Source organism: Desmodus rotundus, chromosome X (assembly GCF_022682495.2).
Source record: "Desmodus rotundus isolate HL8 chromosome X, HLdesRot8A.1, whole genome shotgun sequence".
Lineage (NCBI taxonomy): Eukaryota > Metazoa > Chordata > Mammalia > Chiroptera > Phyllostomidae > Desmodus > Desmodus rotundus.
Window position 1 is genome coordinate 58,094,477 of NC_071400.1, and position 16,407 is coordinate 58,110,883.

Genomic DNA, 16,407 nt, shown 5'->3' on the forward strand with positions numbered 1-16,407 from the left:
ACCAGTAAACTCAACAGGGATTTAATAGGGAGGTGGGACAACAGATGCAATCTGCTAACAAGAGACTGTCACTGTGACCTACAAACAAAATATGGGGCTCCTATAAGGCCAGCAGAAATGTTTTCTTGAGAAAAAAATATATAACAGATAACATTATTTCAAAATACACTCTAAAACTATAGTTGAGTCCATGTGCCTAAGACCCAAGCTTGGAAAAATGTATGGATTATGATTGTTTTTAGGCCAAAGATCATCATTTACTTAAATGTAAGTTTTATCTTCACTAATGGCATTAGTATGTTGGCACAGAGGATAGTGTCTGAGAATTTCATCATGTGCTTATCATAGCCATGTTTCAGTTTCACGTGTGTATTTTTGCCAGGACTCTTTTTATCTTCTTTTACTGACATCTATAATGACAGAGGGTGTAACTTAAGCTAACAATGGATTATTCTTTACAAGAGAAGTTCAAATATGATCCTAATTAAAGAATTTCCTAACACTTCCTCCTTGCTAAAGCATGTACAATTATTAAGGAAACCCCTCGACATGTCATTCAGACTCCTATTCATATGCATGTGTACATACACTACTACTGCCCTCATCTCCCAATGTGGAAATACCATTTGTCACCCAGGAGTAACTGGCTCATTTGCTGGGTTTGCCATTTAAATATTCTATGTTCTCTCACCTTTAACTGGAACATAATAAATACAAGAACAAAGGAAACAAAATATAACCAGAGACACTGAAGTTAAGAACAATCTAACAATAGCCAGGGGGGAGTGGGGAGGGGACATGGTGAAAGGGGATTACAGGAACTACTATAAAGGACACATGGACCAAATCGAGGGGGAGGGTGGAGGTGGGGAGGGAGGTGGGACTGGCTGGGGTGGGGTGGAGGGATGGGGAGAAAAGGCACACAACTGTAATTGAATAACAATAAAAAATTAAAATTATTTTAAAAAATAATAAAAAAATAAATGTTCCATGTGCTCCTGACATCTTCAAGTTTCATTTAGAGGCCTTTAGAGCTTTTTACTCAAGATGACACTGCCTAGAAACGTGTTTTGAAGGGCAGATTTGGCTGTGGTATCCCTTCATTAGAAGAGAACACTGCTCCCCTATGAAAGGCACACAGTTCCTGCAAGAAGGGAGAAAATGACAGTACCACAGCCAGGATTACAACTAGATACACTCACAACTTTTTATAACTGCAACAACTTACCATCACAAGTTACAACCACAACTTGCCATCAGAACAGGTTACCATCATGAATGTTATAATGACCAACCATCATACAAGTTGCAATCTTAATATATCATCATAACAGGTTACAACCATAAGTAACAATTACAAATCACAACCATATTCTGTTTTGTCATATCAATTCTGGTTCATATTTTCTCCATACTAGGATCAAATCCTGACATAAAGTATGATAAAAGGTTTACATATTGGGCATTTGGGGGAATTAAAGATATCTCGCAATAGGGGAGGATGTGACTATGAAGGGCTAGCATGAGGAAATTGTCTTGTGATGGAACAGTTCTGCATCCTGCATCCTAATTTTGCTCATGGTTACTAAAATCTACACCTGTGATACAATTTAATAGACCTAATGCATACATGTGCACACATACACAAGTGCATGTGAAATGTAATGAAATTTAAATAAAGTCTATAAATGGTAGTGGAAAAATATAATAAAGATTAAATTAAAAATAAAGTATATACTTTATAACAATATTGTACCAATATCAGCTTCCTGGTTTTGACAATGTACTATTTTTATGTAAGACAGGGGGGTGACAGATACACAGGAATATCCCTGAACAATTTTTACAATTTGTTGTGGGTCTTAAACTATGTAAAAGTAAAAATATATTTTAAAAGATGTTTGGCTTGCTATGGGTCTCTTTAAAAAGTTTTTGTTAAAATGATTTTTGCTTCTCCAATCCCAAGGGTCATAGGCTCCCCAGGTGGAGGACATCTTCCCAATGAGTCCTGTGAGTGTCAGTTACTCTAACTTGTGCTGCCTTGGCCAATAATTTTTCCTAGTATAGAGACTTTAACCCATGCAGCACCGTAGGTTAATGAACATCAAGGGAAATGTGTGAAACAAGTTCTGGTCACTTTTCTCCAAATTGTCTTATAAACTCTCCTTCTTAAGCTGCACATCCCACAACATTCCAAGGAAACCACAAGCTGCAAGCAGGGATGTCTGGGAACTACCTGACCAGAGGCTAACAATGGCTCAATCCACCTACTGACCATGTAATCACATTTTGAATGAGAATAAGGTACTTGGATGGATCAATACTCCTACCTCTACCCTTGTCAGGGTTGTAGTCACCACCCCCTAATATGTCTTCAAGATCCTTGTCTGAAAAACCTGGAGAAAAAAATATATACACTTCAATGCCAAAAAACATTTTCCAGTGACAAGAAACTTAGGTTAATGTTGCCCAACACCCCCAGAAAATGACTGCCACTTCAGAATGTCTTTGATGAACGTGGTAGGCAAAATTCTAAAATGGCTGCCAAGATTCCCTCCCACTAATACACACATCCTATATAATATCCCATTACTTTGGGTGTGAACAGGACCATGAATAAGATGGCTATTGCTCCCATGGGGCCAGCTTGCTCACTGCAGGCTCAAGATCAGACATCCCACATAGAAAACAAACAAATAAATACTTTTTCTAATGAGATGGATGATAATATTAACAAAAGTGAATGGTGAGTGTTACATAATGAAATGTGGCATTATTTGGAAGGTCAAAAGACCTGGGGACACCAGTATTTTCTAAATGACCAAGGAACAATGTAGAAAATCAACAATGGGTAAAAGTTCCATTGAAAGTGCAAGAGAGTTCTGTGGGGTCTAATTCAACAACAGGAAGCTCATTGATACAGTTTCACATTCTACACTGCATTTAACATCAAATAAACATGCACTGGTCGAGTTTATTTTTAGTGTCTTATCAAAGAATGTCCACAATGATCTTAAAAGTTTATTAAAATATTCCTCCCTTTTCCAGTTGCATATCAATTTGAAGTTAGATTTCCTTCATATACTTCAATCATTGCAACATGTTATAACAAGTGAATCCAGAACCAGCAGTGAGACTCTAGCTCTTCCACTAAAAGAGCCATCATACAAATTGGCAAATATGTACAAAAAATATTTTTACTAAATTCCTTTTTTGTCTTGCCAAGCATAGTTACTTCTTACAAAATGCTATTTAGCAGTGACCAGTGTGGCTCAGTTGGTTGGGTGTCATCCTGCAAACCGAGCGGTCACCAGTTCAGTTCCTTGTCAAGGTACATGCCTAGGTTTTGGGTTTGGTCCCCAGTCAGGGTGCATATGAGGCAACATATTGATATTTCTCTCCATCTCTTTCTCAATTCCTTTCCCTCCCTCTAAAAATAAATTAATAAAAAATAAAAGCCCGCCCTGGCTGATTTGGCTCAGTGGATTGAGCGCCAGCCTGCAAACCAAAGGGTCACTGGTTCGATTCCCAGTCAGGGCACATGCCTTGGTTGTGGGCCAGGTTCCTGGTTGGGGGAGCATGACAGGCAACCACACATTGATGTTTTTCTCCCTCCCGTCCCCTCTAGAAATAAATAAAATCTTTAAAAAATAAAATAAATAAAAAATAGAAGCCCATGGCCTTAAAAATATGCTATTTATACTAACATGCATGGGTTTATTGTTGTTCATTTATAATTAATAAATAATTTTTAGTTTTAAGTTCAAAGATGATAAATATTGATAGATGTAACCCACATAAGCAAAATCCCTTGAGATCTTCAAAAATTTTGGGAATCCAAAAAAAGTTTGAGAATACTGTCATAGGGTTCTCCTATGTCTTGAAGTGCTCCGAGCTCTGCCAGGCCAGGAGTGGCTCTGTGGACTGTTGTAGTTAATGAGCTACAACTCAACTAGGGAGCTACAGTGCTGATCAGTGCTTTCAACCACCTGCAACTTACCTCCTCCTCCCACACTTGGTTTCCTGTGGCCATCATCTCGATCACTCCAATCATCCAAAGCATCAGCCAAGTCAAAATCACTTGCTTTATAAAAGAGAAAGTCAATTGGTTAAATGAGAGGTAGCTCATTTGGACACTATCCCAGAGGGAGCACCATGTGGTCTTTCTTCACTGCCTTCCTCAGAGCAGTGAGTTACCTGCAGGCTTTGCTGGAGCTCTGGTAGTTCCTGGCCTCTTGGTAGTGGTGCTGACATGGTCCCATCTCTCTAAAAGAGGGAGGGGAGATAGCAAAGGGAACATATTTAGTAACAAAATATAGCAGCCAGGAAACTAGCTCAGGAAAGTCACATCACGAGTAGAGTACCCTTGTCTTGGTCCTTGAGATCCCTCTATGGCCTCTTGGAATCATTTATTGAAGGATGACAAAAAGACGTAGAAGGTTTAAATGAAACAAGTTCTGGTCACTTTTCTTCAGTGGATGGTTGGTGAGGCAGATGTGGTCCTACATGAGACTGGGAGATTACTGGACCTGGGGCTTCATCCCAGATCTGCTGGAAATGACCACAGGGCCCAGTGAGTTGCAGAGCTTAAGCATGACCCTTGAGAGCTTCAAGCCTTGGCTTCCATCACTATCAACTTGGCAGCATAACTATAGACACTACTGCTCATATATACATGGGGGTTATGTTCCCAGTTGAGTACAGGAGTAAAAACTGAAAGCGGTTATAATACCAAGGATATATTTTATATCAGTGTATTAACTACTGTAAATATTAGGTGTACAGACTTAACCATACTCCATTAAAATTACGGAATTCTTTCACATCAATTACATGTCATACCATGCACACATTTCCCAATAGTTTCTTTTCTTAAGTATCAAGAATATACTGTAACCATTACAACTATTGAAAGCATTAGAGGGGGAAAAATTAAGTAACAGGAAGGGCAGGAATGTAACAGGTTTAGGTTTATATACAGCAATCACTCAATAATTTTTGACTATTAAGGGAAAAAACAGCAAAAATAGAAATTAATTGAAAGCAAAAGAATGGATACAGCTATAGAATGCAAATAGTAACCATATGAGAGATGGAATAACTATATCATAGACTTTAAGACAAACATTATTACGAGAGTCAAAGAGTGACATTTTATAATGATGAAAGGATAAATCCAGCAGGAAGATATACAATTTTAAACATATATGTATCTAACAACAAAACCCAAAAATACATGAAGCAAAAATGACAAAATTGAAGGGAAAAATAGACAATCTGAGTTAGAAAAATTGAAACGGAAATATAAGACAAGCAACACTAGACCTAACAGCCATCTACAGGACACACCACCCAATAACAGGAAATACATTCTACTCAAGTACACGTGCAACATATGCTAGGCTACAAAACAAATCTCAGTATATTTAAAAGGAGTGAACTCATACAAATTCTATTCTCCAACAACAAGAGAATGAAAATAGTAATCATTAAGAGAAGGTCATTTGGAAAATTCACAATTATATGGATATTAAAGAACAAAGTCCTAATAGCCAAAGGATCAAAGAAGAAATCACAACAGAAATTATAAAACACTTTGAGATAAACGAAAATGAAAACACAATATAGCAAAAATTATGTTGCTGTAAAAATAGTGCTCAGAGGGAACTTTGTAGCTGTAAGCATCTATATTTTTAAAAATCTCAAATGAAAAGCCTAACACTTTCATATTAATAAACTATAAATGAAAAAAGAAACTAAACCCAAATCAAGCATAAGGAAGAAATTATTAAAGCAGAAATCAATGAAACAGAAAATATATAATAACAGAGAAGGTAAACAAAACCAAAACATTGATTATTTCAACAAAATTGACAATCTGGCAGCAGACTGTCCAAGATAAAAAGAAATACCAAAGTTACTAATGTCAGGAATGACAGAAAGGACAGTATCACCAACCTAAAAGAAGTTTAAAAAAAAGGCTTATTAAGGAATACTATAAACAACTGTATTATAATAAATTAGACAACCTAGATGAAATGGACAAATTCCCATTAATACACAAACTATCAAAACTGAATCAAGAAGAAACAGAAAATCTGACTAGACTTATAGCAAGTAAAGAGATTAAATCAGTCATTTAAAAACTTTCAAAAAAGAAAACCCCAGAAACAGAGGCTTCATTGGCAATGTCTACCAAATGTTTAAAGAAATATTAACACCAATTCTTCTTAAACTCTTCCAAAAAGAAGAGAATGGAAGACTTCCCAATTCATTCTAGGAGGCATTAATAACAAAGCCAGATGAATCCACCACAAGATAACTACAAACCTACATGCCTTATGAATAGATGCAAAATCCTCAACAAAATACTAGCAAAACAAATCCAGCAGCATATTAGGGTTATATGCCATGACCAAGTGGGATGATTCCAGAAATGCAAGGGTAAGTTCAACATAACAAAAATTAGTCACTGAAATATGCAATGTTAATAAACAAAGGGAAATAAAACAAGATCATCTCAATACATGCAGAAAAAGCATTTTATAAAAGTTAACATCCAGCATAATCAATAAATATATCAAAAAAAAAGTTAACATCCATTTATTGTAAAAAGAATCAATTTTTATCTAGGAATAGACGGAAATTTCCTTAACCTGATAAAGAGCATCTATGTAAAATCCACTGTAAACATCATTCTTAAATATGAAAGACTGAAAGCTTTTCTCCTAGGCTCAGCAACGAGATACAGATGTCTGCTCTCACCACTCCCATTCAATATTGTATTGGAAGTTCTAGACAGGAAAATTAGGCAAGACAAAGAAAAAATGTCTAGATTGGGAAGAAAGAAGTAAAATGATGTCTAGTCAAAGATGACATGGTCTTTTATATAGAACCCTAATGAATCCAGACTTATATCCCCCAAAAAACTATTAGACAGTATGTTAAGCAAAGTTGCAGCATATGAGGTTGATACACAAAAATCAATTGTATTTTTATATAATATTAGCAATGCTCAATCTGAAAAGGAAAATAAGAAAATGATTCCATTACAGTAGCAGCAAGAAGAATAAAATTCTTAGGAATAAATTTAACTGAGGATGTGTAAAGACTTGTACACAAAGAGCTACGAACCTACGTTGAAATGAATTTAAGATACCTAAAAAAATGAAACAACATCAAAAGTTCATAGATTAGAAGACTCAATATTGTTAAGATGGCAATATTCTAAATTAATGTACATATTCTATGCAATCCCTACCACAATTCCAATGACCTCCCTTTTTTTTGAAATAGATAAACTAACCCTAAAATTCATTTGCAATTGTATTGAACTCTAAATAGCCAAAGTAATCTTGAAAAACAACAAAATCAGTGTCACACTTCCCAATTTCAAAAACTACTACAAAGCTACAATAAACAAAACAGTGTGATACTGGCATAATAATATATATAGATAGATCAATTTTATAGAATTGAGATTCCACACAAACCTCTCATACTTATGGTCAACTGATTTTCAAAAGGATGCCAAGACAATCCAGTAGAGGAAAGAATTGTAGTTTTAGCCAATGGTACTTGAACAACTGGATATCCACATGCAAAAAAAAAAAAAAAAAATGATGTTGAACCCCTACCTCACAACATATGCAACAATTACCTCAAAAAGGATCACAGATATAATATAAGAAATACAACCATAAAAAACGTACAAGAAAATAAAGGGATAAATCTTCATGACCTTTGATTTGGCAACATAGTTTTAGAGATGAAACCAAAAGCATGAGCAACAAAATTAAAAAAGATAAACTAAACTTCATCAAAATTAAAACCTCTGTGCACCTAAGCACACTTTCAAGAAACCAAAAAGGCAACCTAAAAAATGGGAGAAAATATTTGTAAATCATATATCTGATAAAGGCCTAGCATCCAGAATGTACCAAGATACAGTCATCAGGAAAATGCAATCAAAAACCAAAATAAGGTTCTACTTCACACTTACTAGGATGGCTATGATTAAAAAATATAGATTAATGACATAAAAAACTTGAACTGTAAACCTGTAAGAATAAAACACAGAAAAAAAAACTTTCTTTTTTCTATTTTATTTTTTAAAATTATTTTCTTGTTTTTCAATTACAGTTGACTGCATTTACCCCGACCAATCCCCTAACCCCGGCCATCCTCACCTCTCTATATTGTTCCGAACCGCCCCCCTCCTTGGTTTTCTCCAGGTGTTCTTTATAATTGTTGCTGAAAACACTTCCTACTCCCCCCCCATTATCCCTTCCCCCCTCCCCTATGGTAACTGTCAATTTGTTCTTAATTTCAATGGCTCTGGCTATATTTTCCATCATTCTTTGCTTTGTTGATTAGGCTCCACTTAAAGATGAGATCATATGGTCTTTTTCCCTCACTGGCTGGCTTATTTCACAAAGCATAATGCTCTCCAGTTCCATTCATGATGATGCAAACCGTAGGAGCTCCTTCTTTCTTTCTGCTGCACAGTTTTCCATCCTGTAAATGTACCATCGTTTTTTGATCCATTCATTTACTGAAGGACACTTAGGTTGCTTCCAGTACTTGGCTATTGTAAATTGTGCTGCTATGAACATTGGGGTGCACAGGTTCTTTTGGATTGGGGTTTCAGGGTTCTTAGGGTTCCCTTTTCATCCACATCCTCTCCAACACTTGTTGTTTGTTGATTTGTTTCTGATGGTCATTCTGACCTGTGTGAAATAGTTTCTCATTGTGGTTTCAATTTGCATCTCTCTGATGGCTAGTGATGCTGAGCATTTTTTCATATGTCTCTGGGCCCTCTGTATGTCCTCTTTGGAGAAGTGTCTGTTCAGGTCTCTTGCCCATTTTTTAATTGGGTTGTTTGTCTTCCTGGAGTGGAGTCATGTGAGTTCTTTATATATTTTTGAGATCAAACCCTTTTCTGACGTATCATTGGCAAATATGTTTTCCCATACTGTTGGTTCTGTTTTAATTTTAATGCTGTTTTCTTTAGCTGTGCAGAAGCCTTTTATTTTGATGAGATCCCATTTGTTTATTCTTTCCTTTACGTCCCTTGCTCTAGAAGACATATTAGTGAGAACATTGCTGTGTGGAATATCTGAGATTTTCCTGCCTATGTTCTCCTCTAAACTTTTATCACGTCATGACTTACATTTAAGTCTTTTATCCACCTTGAATTAATTTTTGTGTATGGTGTAAGTTGGTGGTTTAGTTTCATTTTTTTGTATGTAGCTGTCCAGATCTCCCAACACCATTTGTTGAAGAGGCTATTTTTACTCCATTTCATACTGCTGCCTGCTTTGTCAACTATTAATTGACCATAGAGACTTGGGTTTACTCCTGAGCTCTCTGTTCTGTTCCATTGCTCTATGTGTCTGTTCTTAGGACACTACTAGGCTGTTTTGATTACAGTGGCCTTGAAATACAGTTTGATATCAAGTATTCTGATCCCTCCTACTTTGTTCTTCTTAAAATTGCTGCAGGTATTCAGGGTCATTCATGGTTCCATATAAACTTTTCATATGTTTATTCTAAATCTGAGAAATATGTCATGGGTACCTTAATAGGGATTGTGTTGAATCCATAAATTCCTTTGGATATTATGGACATTTTGATGATGTTAATTCTTCCAATCCATGAACATACTACATGTTTCCATTTGTTTATGGTTTCCTTAACTTCTTTCTACAGTATTGTGTAGTTTTCGGAGTACAGAACTTTTACCTCCTTTATTAGGTTTGTTTTACTTGTTGCTATATCAAATGGGATTTTTTTCCTGGTTTCTCTTTCTGATATTTCACTGTTGGTATACAAAAATGTCTTTTTATTTTTTTTAATTTTTCACGGTTATTCATTCACACTTGTGTGCCTTTTCTCCCCATCCTTCCACCCCACCCCAGCTGAAACCCCCTCCCTACCCCAACTCCACCCTCCCCCTTGATTTTGTCCATGTGTCCTTTATAGTACTTTCTGTAATTCCCCTCTCCTCACTATCCCCTCCCCACTCCCCCCTGCCCATTGTGAAATTGTTCTTAATTTCAATGTCTCTGGTTTTATTTTGTTTCCTTTTTTCTTCTATTTATTATGTTCCAGTGAAAGGTGAGATCATATGGTATTTGTCCCTCACTGTCTGGCTTATTTCACTTAACATAATGCTCTCCAGTTTCATCCATGCTGTTGCAAAGGGTATAAGCTCCTTCTTTAACTCTGCTGCATAGAATTCCACTGTGTAAATGTACCATAGTTTTTTGATCCACTCATTTGCTGATGGGCACTTAGTTTGCTTCCAGTACTTGGCTATTGTAAATTGTGCTGCTATGAACATTGGGGTGCACAGGTTCTTTTGGATTGGGGTTTCAGGGTTCTTAGGGTATAATCCCAGCAGTGGAATTGCTGGGTAAAAGGGCAGTTCCATTTTTAGTTTTCTGAGGAAATCCCATACAGTTTTCCACAGTGGCCTCCCAGTCTGCATTCCCAGCAACAGTGCACTAGGGTTCCCTTTTCTCCGCATCCTCTCCAACATTTGTTTGTGGATTTGTTTATGTTGGCCACTCTGACTGGTGTGAGATGGTACCTCATTGTGGTTTTAATTTGCAACTCTCTGATGACTAGTGATGCTGAGCATCTTTTCATATGTCTCTGGGCCCTCTGTATGTCTTCCTTGGAGAAGTGTCTGTTCAAGTCCTTTGCCCATTTTTTAATTGGGTTGTTTGTCTTCCTGGAGTGCAGTCCTGTGAGTTCTTTATATATTTTGGAGATCAGACCCTTGTCTGAGGCGTCATTGGCAAGTATGTTTTCTCATATGGTTGTTTCTCTTTTCATTTTAATTCTATTTTATTTAGCCATGCAGAAGCTTTTATTTAGATGAGGTTCCATTTGTTTATTCTTTCTTTTATGTCCCTTGCTTTAGGGGACATGTCTGTGAGGATGTTGCTGCATGGAATATCTGAGATTTTCCTGCCAACGTTTCCCTCGAGGACTTTTATGGTGTTATGACTTATATTTAACTTTTATCCATCTTGAGATTATTTTTGTGTGTGGCGTAAGTTGGTGGTCAACTTTCAGTTTTTTATACGTAGCTGTCCAGTTCCCCCAACACCATCTGTTCAAGAGGCTGATTTTGCTCCATTTTATGCTCCTGCCTCCTTTGTCAAATATTAATTGACCGTAATGATTGAGTTTACTTCTGGGCTCTCTCTTCTGTTCCATTGGTCTATGTGCCTGTTTTTATGCCAGTACCAGGCTGTGTTGATTACAGTGGCCTTGTAATACAGTTTGATATCAAGTATTGTGTTCCCTCCTGCTTTGTTCTTCTTTCTCAAAATTGCTGCAGCTATTTGGGGTCGTTTATGGTTCCATATAAATTTCTGAAATGTTTGTTCTATATCTGTGAAATATGTCATGGGTATTCTAATAGGGATTGCATCTATAAATTGAATCTATAAATTGTTTTGGGTAGTATGGCCATTTTGATGGTGATAATTCTTCCAATCCATGAGCATGGTGCATGCTTCCATTTGTTTGTGTCTTCCTTCATTTCTTTCTTCAGTGTTGTGTAGTTTTCTGACTGCAGGTCTTTTACCTCCTTGGTTAGGTTGATTCCTAGGTACTTTATTTTTCTTGTTGCTATATAAAATGGGATTTTTTCCCTGATTTCTGCTTCTGCAGTTTTGTTGTTTGTATACAGGAATGCCTTTGATTTCTGAGTATTGACTTTGTATCCAGCTGTTTTGCCAAATTCATTTATTAGGTCAAGTAGTTTTTTGGTGGAGTCTATAGGATTTTCCATGTACACTATCATGTCGTCTGCAAACAGTGACAGTTTCATTTCCTCCTTTCCAATTTGGATGCCTTTTATTGCTTTTTCTTGTCTGATTGCTGTGGCTAGGACTTCCAATACTATGTTGAATAGGAGTGGTGAGAGAGGACATCCTTGTCTTGTTCCTGATCTTAGTGGGAAAGCTCTAAGTTTTTGTCCATTGAGTATGATGTTGGCTGTAGGTCTCTCATATATGGCCTTTATTATGTTGAGGAATGCTCCCTTTATTCCCACTTTGCTGAGTGCTTTTATCAGAAATGGGTACTGTATCTTGTCAAATGCTTTTTCCGCATCTATTGATATAATCATGTGATTTCTGTCTTTGCTGTTGTTGATGTGAAGTATTATGTTTATTGATTTGCGAATATTGTACCATCCTTGCATCCCTGGGATGAATCCGACTTGGTCATCGTGTATAATCTTTTTAATGTATTGCTGGATGCGGTTTGCCAATATGTTGTTGAGAATTTTAGTGTCTATGTTCATCAGTGATATTGGCCTGAAGTTTTCTTTCTCTGTTGTGTCTTTATCTGGTTTGTGGATAAGGATGATGCTGGCTTCATAAAAAGAGTTTGGGAGTCTTCCATCAGTTTGGATTTTTTCAAATAGTCTGTGAAGGACAGGGGTTAGCTCTTCCTTAAATGCTTTGTAGAATTCTCCTGTGAAACCATCTGGTCCAGGGCTTTTGTGTGTTTGGGAGTTTTTTGATGACTGCTTTAATTTCATCTGCTGTTATTGGTCTGTTCAATTTTTCTGCTTCTTCTTCATTCAGTTTTGGAAGATTATATTTTTCTAGAAATGTGTCCATTTCACCTAGGTTTTTAATTTCTTGGCATACAGTTCTTTATAGTAATTTCTTACAATCCTTTGTATTTCTGTGGTATCAGTTGTAATCTCTCCTCTTTCATTTCTAATTGTGTTTATTTGGATCCTCTCTCTTTTCTTCTTCATGAGCCTACTTAAAGGTTGTCAATTTTTTTTTATCTTTTCAAAGAACCAGATCCTGGATTCATTGATCCTTAGAATTGTGCTTTTAGTCTCTATGTCATTTAACTCTGCTCTGATCTTGGTTATTTCCTTCCTTCTGCTTGCTCTGGGCTGTCTTTGTTGTTGTTCCTCCAGTTCTTGTAGGTATAGGGTTAGGTTGTTTGCTTGAAATGTTTCTGTCTTTTTAAGGTAGGCCTGTATTGCTATGAAATTCCCTCTCAGGACTGCGTTTGCTGTCTCCCATAGGTTTTGGGTTGTTGTGAGTTCATTTTCATTTGTTTCCAGAAAGTTTTTGATTTCTTCCCTAATCTCGTTCTTGACCCATTTATTGTTTAATAGCATTCCATTCAGGCTCCATAATTTTGAGTGTTTTGGGCTTTTTCCTTTGCGGTTGGTTTCTAGTTTCAGTCCCTTGTGGTCAGAGAAAATGCTTGATATGAGTTCAATTTTCCTGAATTTGTTGAGGCTTGCTTTATGTCCTATCATGTGGTCTATCTTTGAAAAAGTTCCATGGACACTTGAAAAGAATGTGTATTTTGCTTCTTTGGGATGAAAAGCTCTGTATATATCAGTTAAGTCCATTTCCTCTAGGATATTGTTAAGTGACACAATGTCTTTGTTGATATTTTGTTTGGAAGACCTGTCCATTTTTGACAGTGGGGTGTTAAAGTCCCCTACTATAATTGTGTTGCTGTCGAAATCTTTCCTGAATTCCTCCAAGATTTTCTTTAGGTATTTGGGTGCTACTATGTTGGGTGCATATATATTTACAATGTTTATGTCTTCTTGGTGGATTCTTCCTTTGAGTATTGTGAAGTGACCTTCTGGGTCTCTCTTTATGGCCCCTCTTTGGAAGTCTATTTTGTCTGATATGAGTATTGCTACTCCTGCTTTTGTTTCCTGTCCATTTGCTTGGAAAGTTTGTTTCCAGCTCTTCACTTTCAGTCTGCGTAGGTCTTTTGTCCTGAGATGGGTCTCTTGTAGGCAGTGTATGTGTGGGTGATGTTTTCTTATCCATTCAGCTATTATATGTATTTTCATTGGAGCATTTAATCCATTCACATTTACGGTTATGATCGATAGGTAGTTATTCATTGCCATTTTTTCTTACCTGTGTTCCCCTCTCTTTCTCTTTTCCTTCCTTTCCTTAAAGCAGTCCCTTTAGCATCTCGTGCAGAGCTGGTTTGGTGGAAGTGTATTCTTTTAGACTTCTTTTGTCTGGGAAACTCTTTATTTGTCCTTCTATCTTGATTGAGAGCCTTGCTGGGTAAAGTAGTCTTGGTTGCAGGCCTCTGGTTCTCATTACTTGGAATATTTTTTGCCATTCTCTTCTGGCTTGGAGCGTTTCCATTGAGAAGTCAGTTGCTAACCTCATTGGGGCTCCCTTGTATGTTACTTACTGTTTCTCCCTTGCTGCCTTTAAGATCCTCTCTTTGTCTTGCAATTTTGCCATTTTAATTATGATGTGTCTTGCAGTGGGCCTCTTTGGGTTCCTCTTGCTTGGGACTCTCTGTGTTTCCTGGATTTGGGTGACTTTTTCTCTCATCAGAATAGGGAAATTTTCCATCATTACTTTTTCAAACAGGTTTTCTATCCCCTGCTCTTCTTCTTCTCCTTCGGGTATCCCTATTATACGGATATTATTATGTTTTATGTTGTCCTGCATTTCCCTTAATCCCTCTTTATTGTTTCTGAGCCTCTTTTCCTTTTCTTGCTCTTTCTGGGTGTTTTTTTCTACTTTGTCCTCCAGCTCGCTGATCCGATCCTTTGCTTCATCAAGTCTGCTTTTCATTCCTTCTACTGTGTTCTTCAATTCAGAAATTGTCTTCTTCATTTCCTCTTGGCCCTTGTTGATAGTTTCTATTTCCTTTTTCATGTTGATATAGTTTGCAGTGAGTTCATTGTAGTTTCCCTGTAGTTTCTGGTAGTTCTCTTTGAGCTCAGAGAGCTCAGTGAGCTTCCTGATGACCATTGCTTTGAACTCAGTATCTGATAGTTGACTTGCCTCTTTTTCAGTTAGCATTCTTTCTGAGGCTTCCTCCTTTCCTTTCATTTGGGGATTGTTTCTTTGTCTTCCCATTATTTGTGAGACTCTTGTTGTTAGCCTCTGCTTCTTAAATTGACCTATTCTGACTCCCTGGGTTTATGGTATGAAGTTCTATGGTAGAATGCCAATGGGATTCTGTGGTGCTGTCTCCTTAATCTCTTGTGCTCACTGGTCTTGAGTTGACGTTTATGGGTATAACACGGTCTAACTCTTGTCTTTTCAGCACTCCAGGTTTTATTGTCTCACATGTGGGAAAAAGTGAAGGGGGGGGGAGAAGAAAATAAAAGGGAAGGATGGGAAAAGGGAATAGAAAAATAAAGGAAGGAAGGAAGAAGGAATAAAGAAAGTTCGGAGGCAAGATAAGAGGGAATTTTAACGAAAGTTAAAACAAAAGAATAAATAAAAGAAGGCAGGAAGAAGGAATAAAAAGGTAAAGGATGGAAGGGAGAAGGAATAAAAAAAGAAAGAAGGACAGAAAGGAAGAAGGATTTCAGGGGTAAAGGAGGAAAGGAAAGAAAAAAAAAAGTCTTCTGCTGGCTTTAAACTGGTCTGGTTAGTTCTGCTGGTCTTCCTGTCGTCAGATCTTTCAATGTCCTCTATCTTTGGTCTCCGATCTTCATATATGCTGGAATACTGTTGGCTGTTCGCTCTGCTCCTCAGATCAGCTAGGTGTTTCACTGGTGTTGAGGGGAAGTGGACCCCACTCCCACCTATCTCACCGCCATCTGAAATCTCCCTCTATCACCTTTCAGAGATATGTTACTGGCTGGTAGTTTTCTTCAGGCAGATAGGGCAGAGGAGGAGTCCCCTTTTTCTCTCCTTTCCCAAGACCAGGACTGATCTTCATCAGATCTTTCAACGTCCTCTATCTTTGGTCTCTGATTTTCATATATGCTGGAATACCGTTGGCTGTTTGCTCTGCTCCTCAGATCAGCTAGGTATTTCACTGGTGTTGAGGGGACGTGGACTGCGCTCCCACGTATCTCACCGCCATCTTCTCCCCCACATAAAAATGTCTTTGATTTCTGAGTATTGACTTTGTATCCAACTGTTTTGTAAAATTCATTTATTAGGTGAAATAGTTTTTTGGTGGAGGTATAGGATTTTCTCTGTACAATATCATGTCATCTGCAAACATTGACAGTTTTGTTTCCTCTTTTCCAATTTGCATGCCTTTTATTTCTTTTTCTCGTCTGATTGCTGGGGCTAGGACTTCCAATACTATGTTGAATAGAAGTGGTGAAAGTGGACATCTTTGTCTTGTTCCTGGTCTTAGTGGGAAAGTTTTTGGTTTTTGCCCATTGAGTATGATGTTGGCTGTAGTCTCTCATATATGGCCTTTATTAGGTTGAGGAATACTCCCTCTATTCCCACTTTACTGAGTGTTTTTATCATAAATGGGTGCTGTACCTTATCAAATGCTTGTCCCACATCTATTGATATGATGATGTGATTTTTGTCCTTCCTTTTTTTAATGGGATATATTACGTTTATTGATTTGCAAATATTTTACCATCCTTGCATCCCTGGGATG

At 37.2% G+C, this 16,407-nt stretch overlaps 1 protein-coding gene across 4 annotated transcripts in view; it reads right to left on the minus strand.

The window, feature by feature from the left end:
* Positions 1-16,407, minus strand: part of CD99L2 (CD99 molecule like 2) — a 153,385-nt gene that overhangs the window by 32,414 nt on the left and 104,564 nt on the right. For 3 of the 4 annotated variants that reach the window (XM_053917624.2, XM_053917625.1, XM_053917627.1), the window contains 4 exons: positions 7,494-7,586; positions 4,198-4,266; positions 4,001-4,084; positions 2,331-2,396 (listed from right to left, as the gene is read on the minus strand). In XM_053917624.2, the coding sequence (XP_053773599.1) occupies positions 2,331-2,396; positions 4,001-4,084; positions 4,198-4,266; positions 7,494-7,586 (312 nt within the window). The remainder of the gene's footprint in view (positions 1-2,330; positions 2,397-4,000; positions 4,085-4,197; positions 4,267-7,493; positions 7,587-16,407) is intronic. The other variant, XM_053917626.1, reaches the window with a different exon arrangement.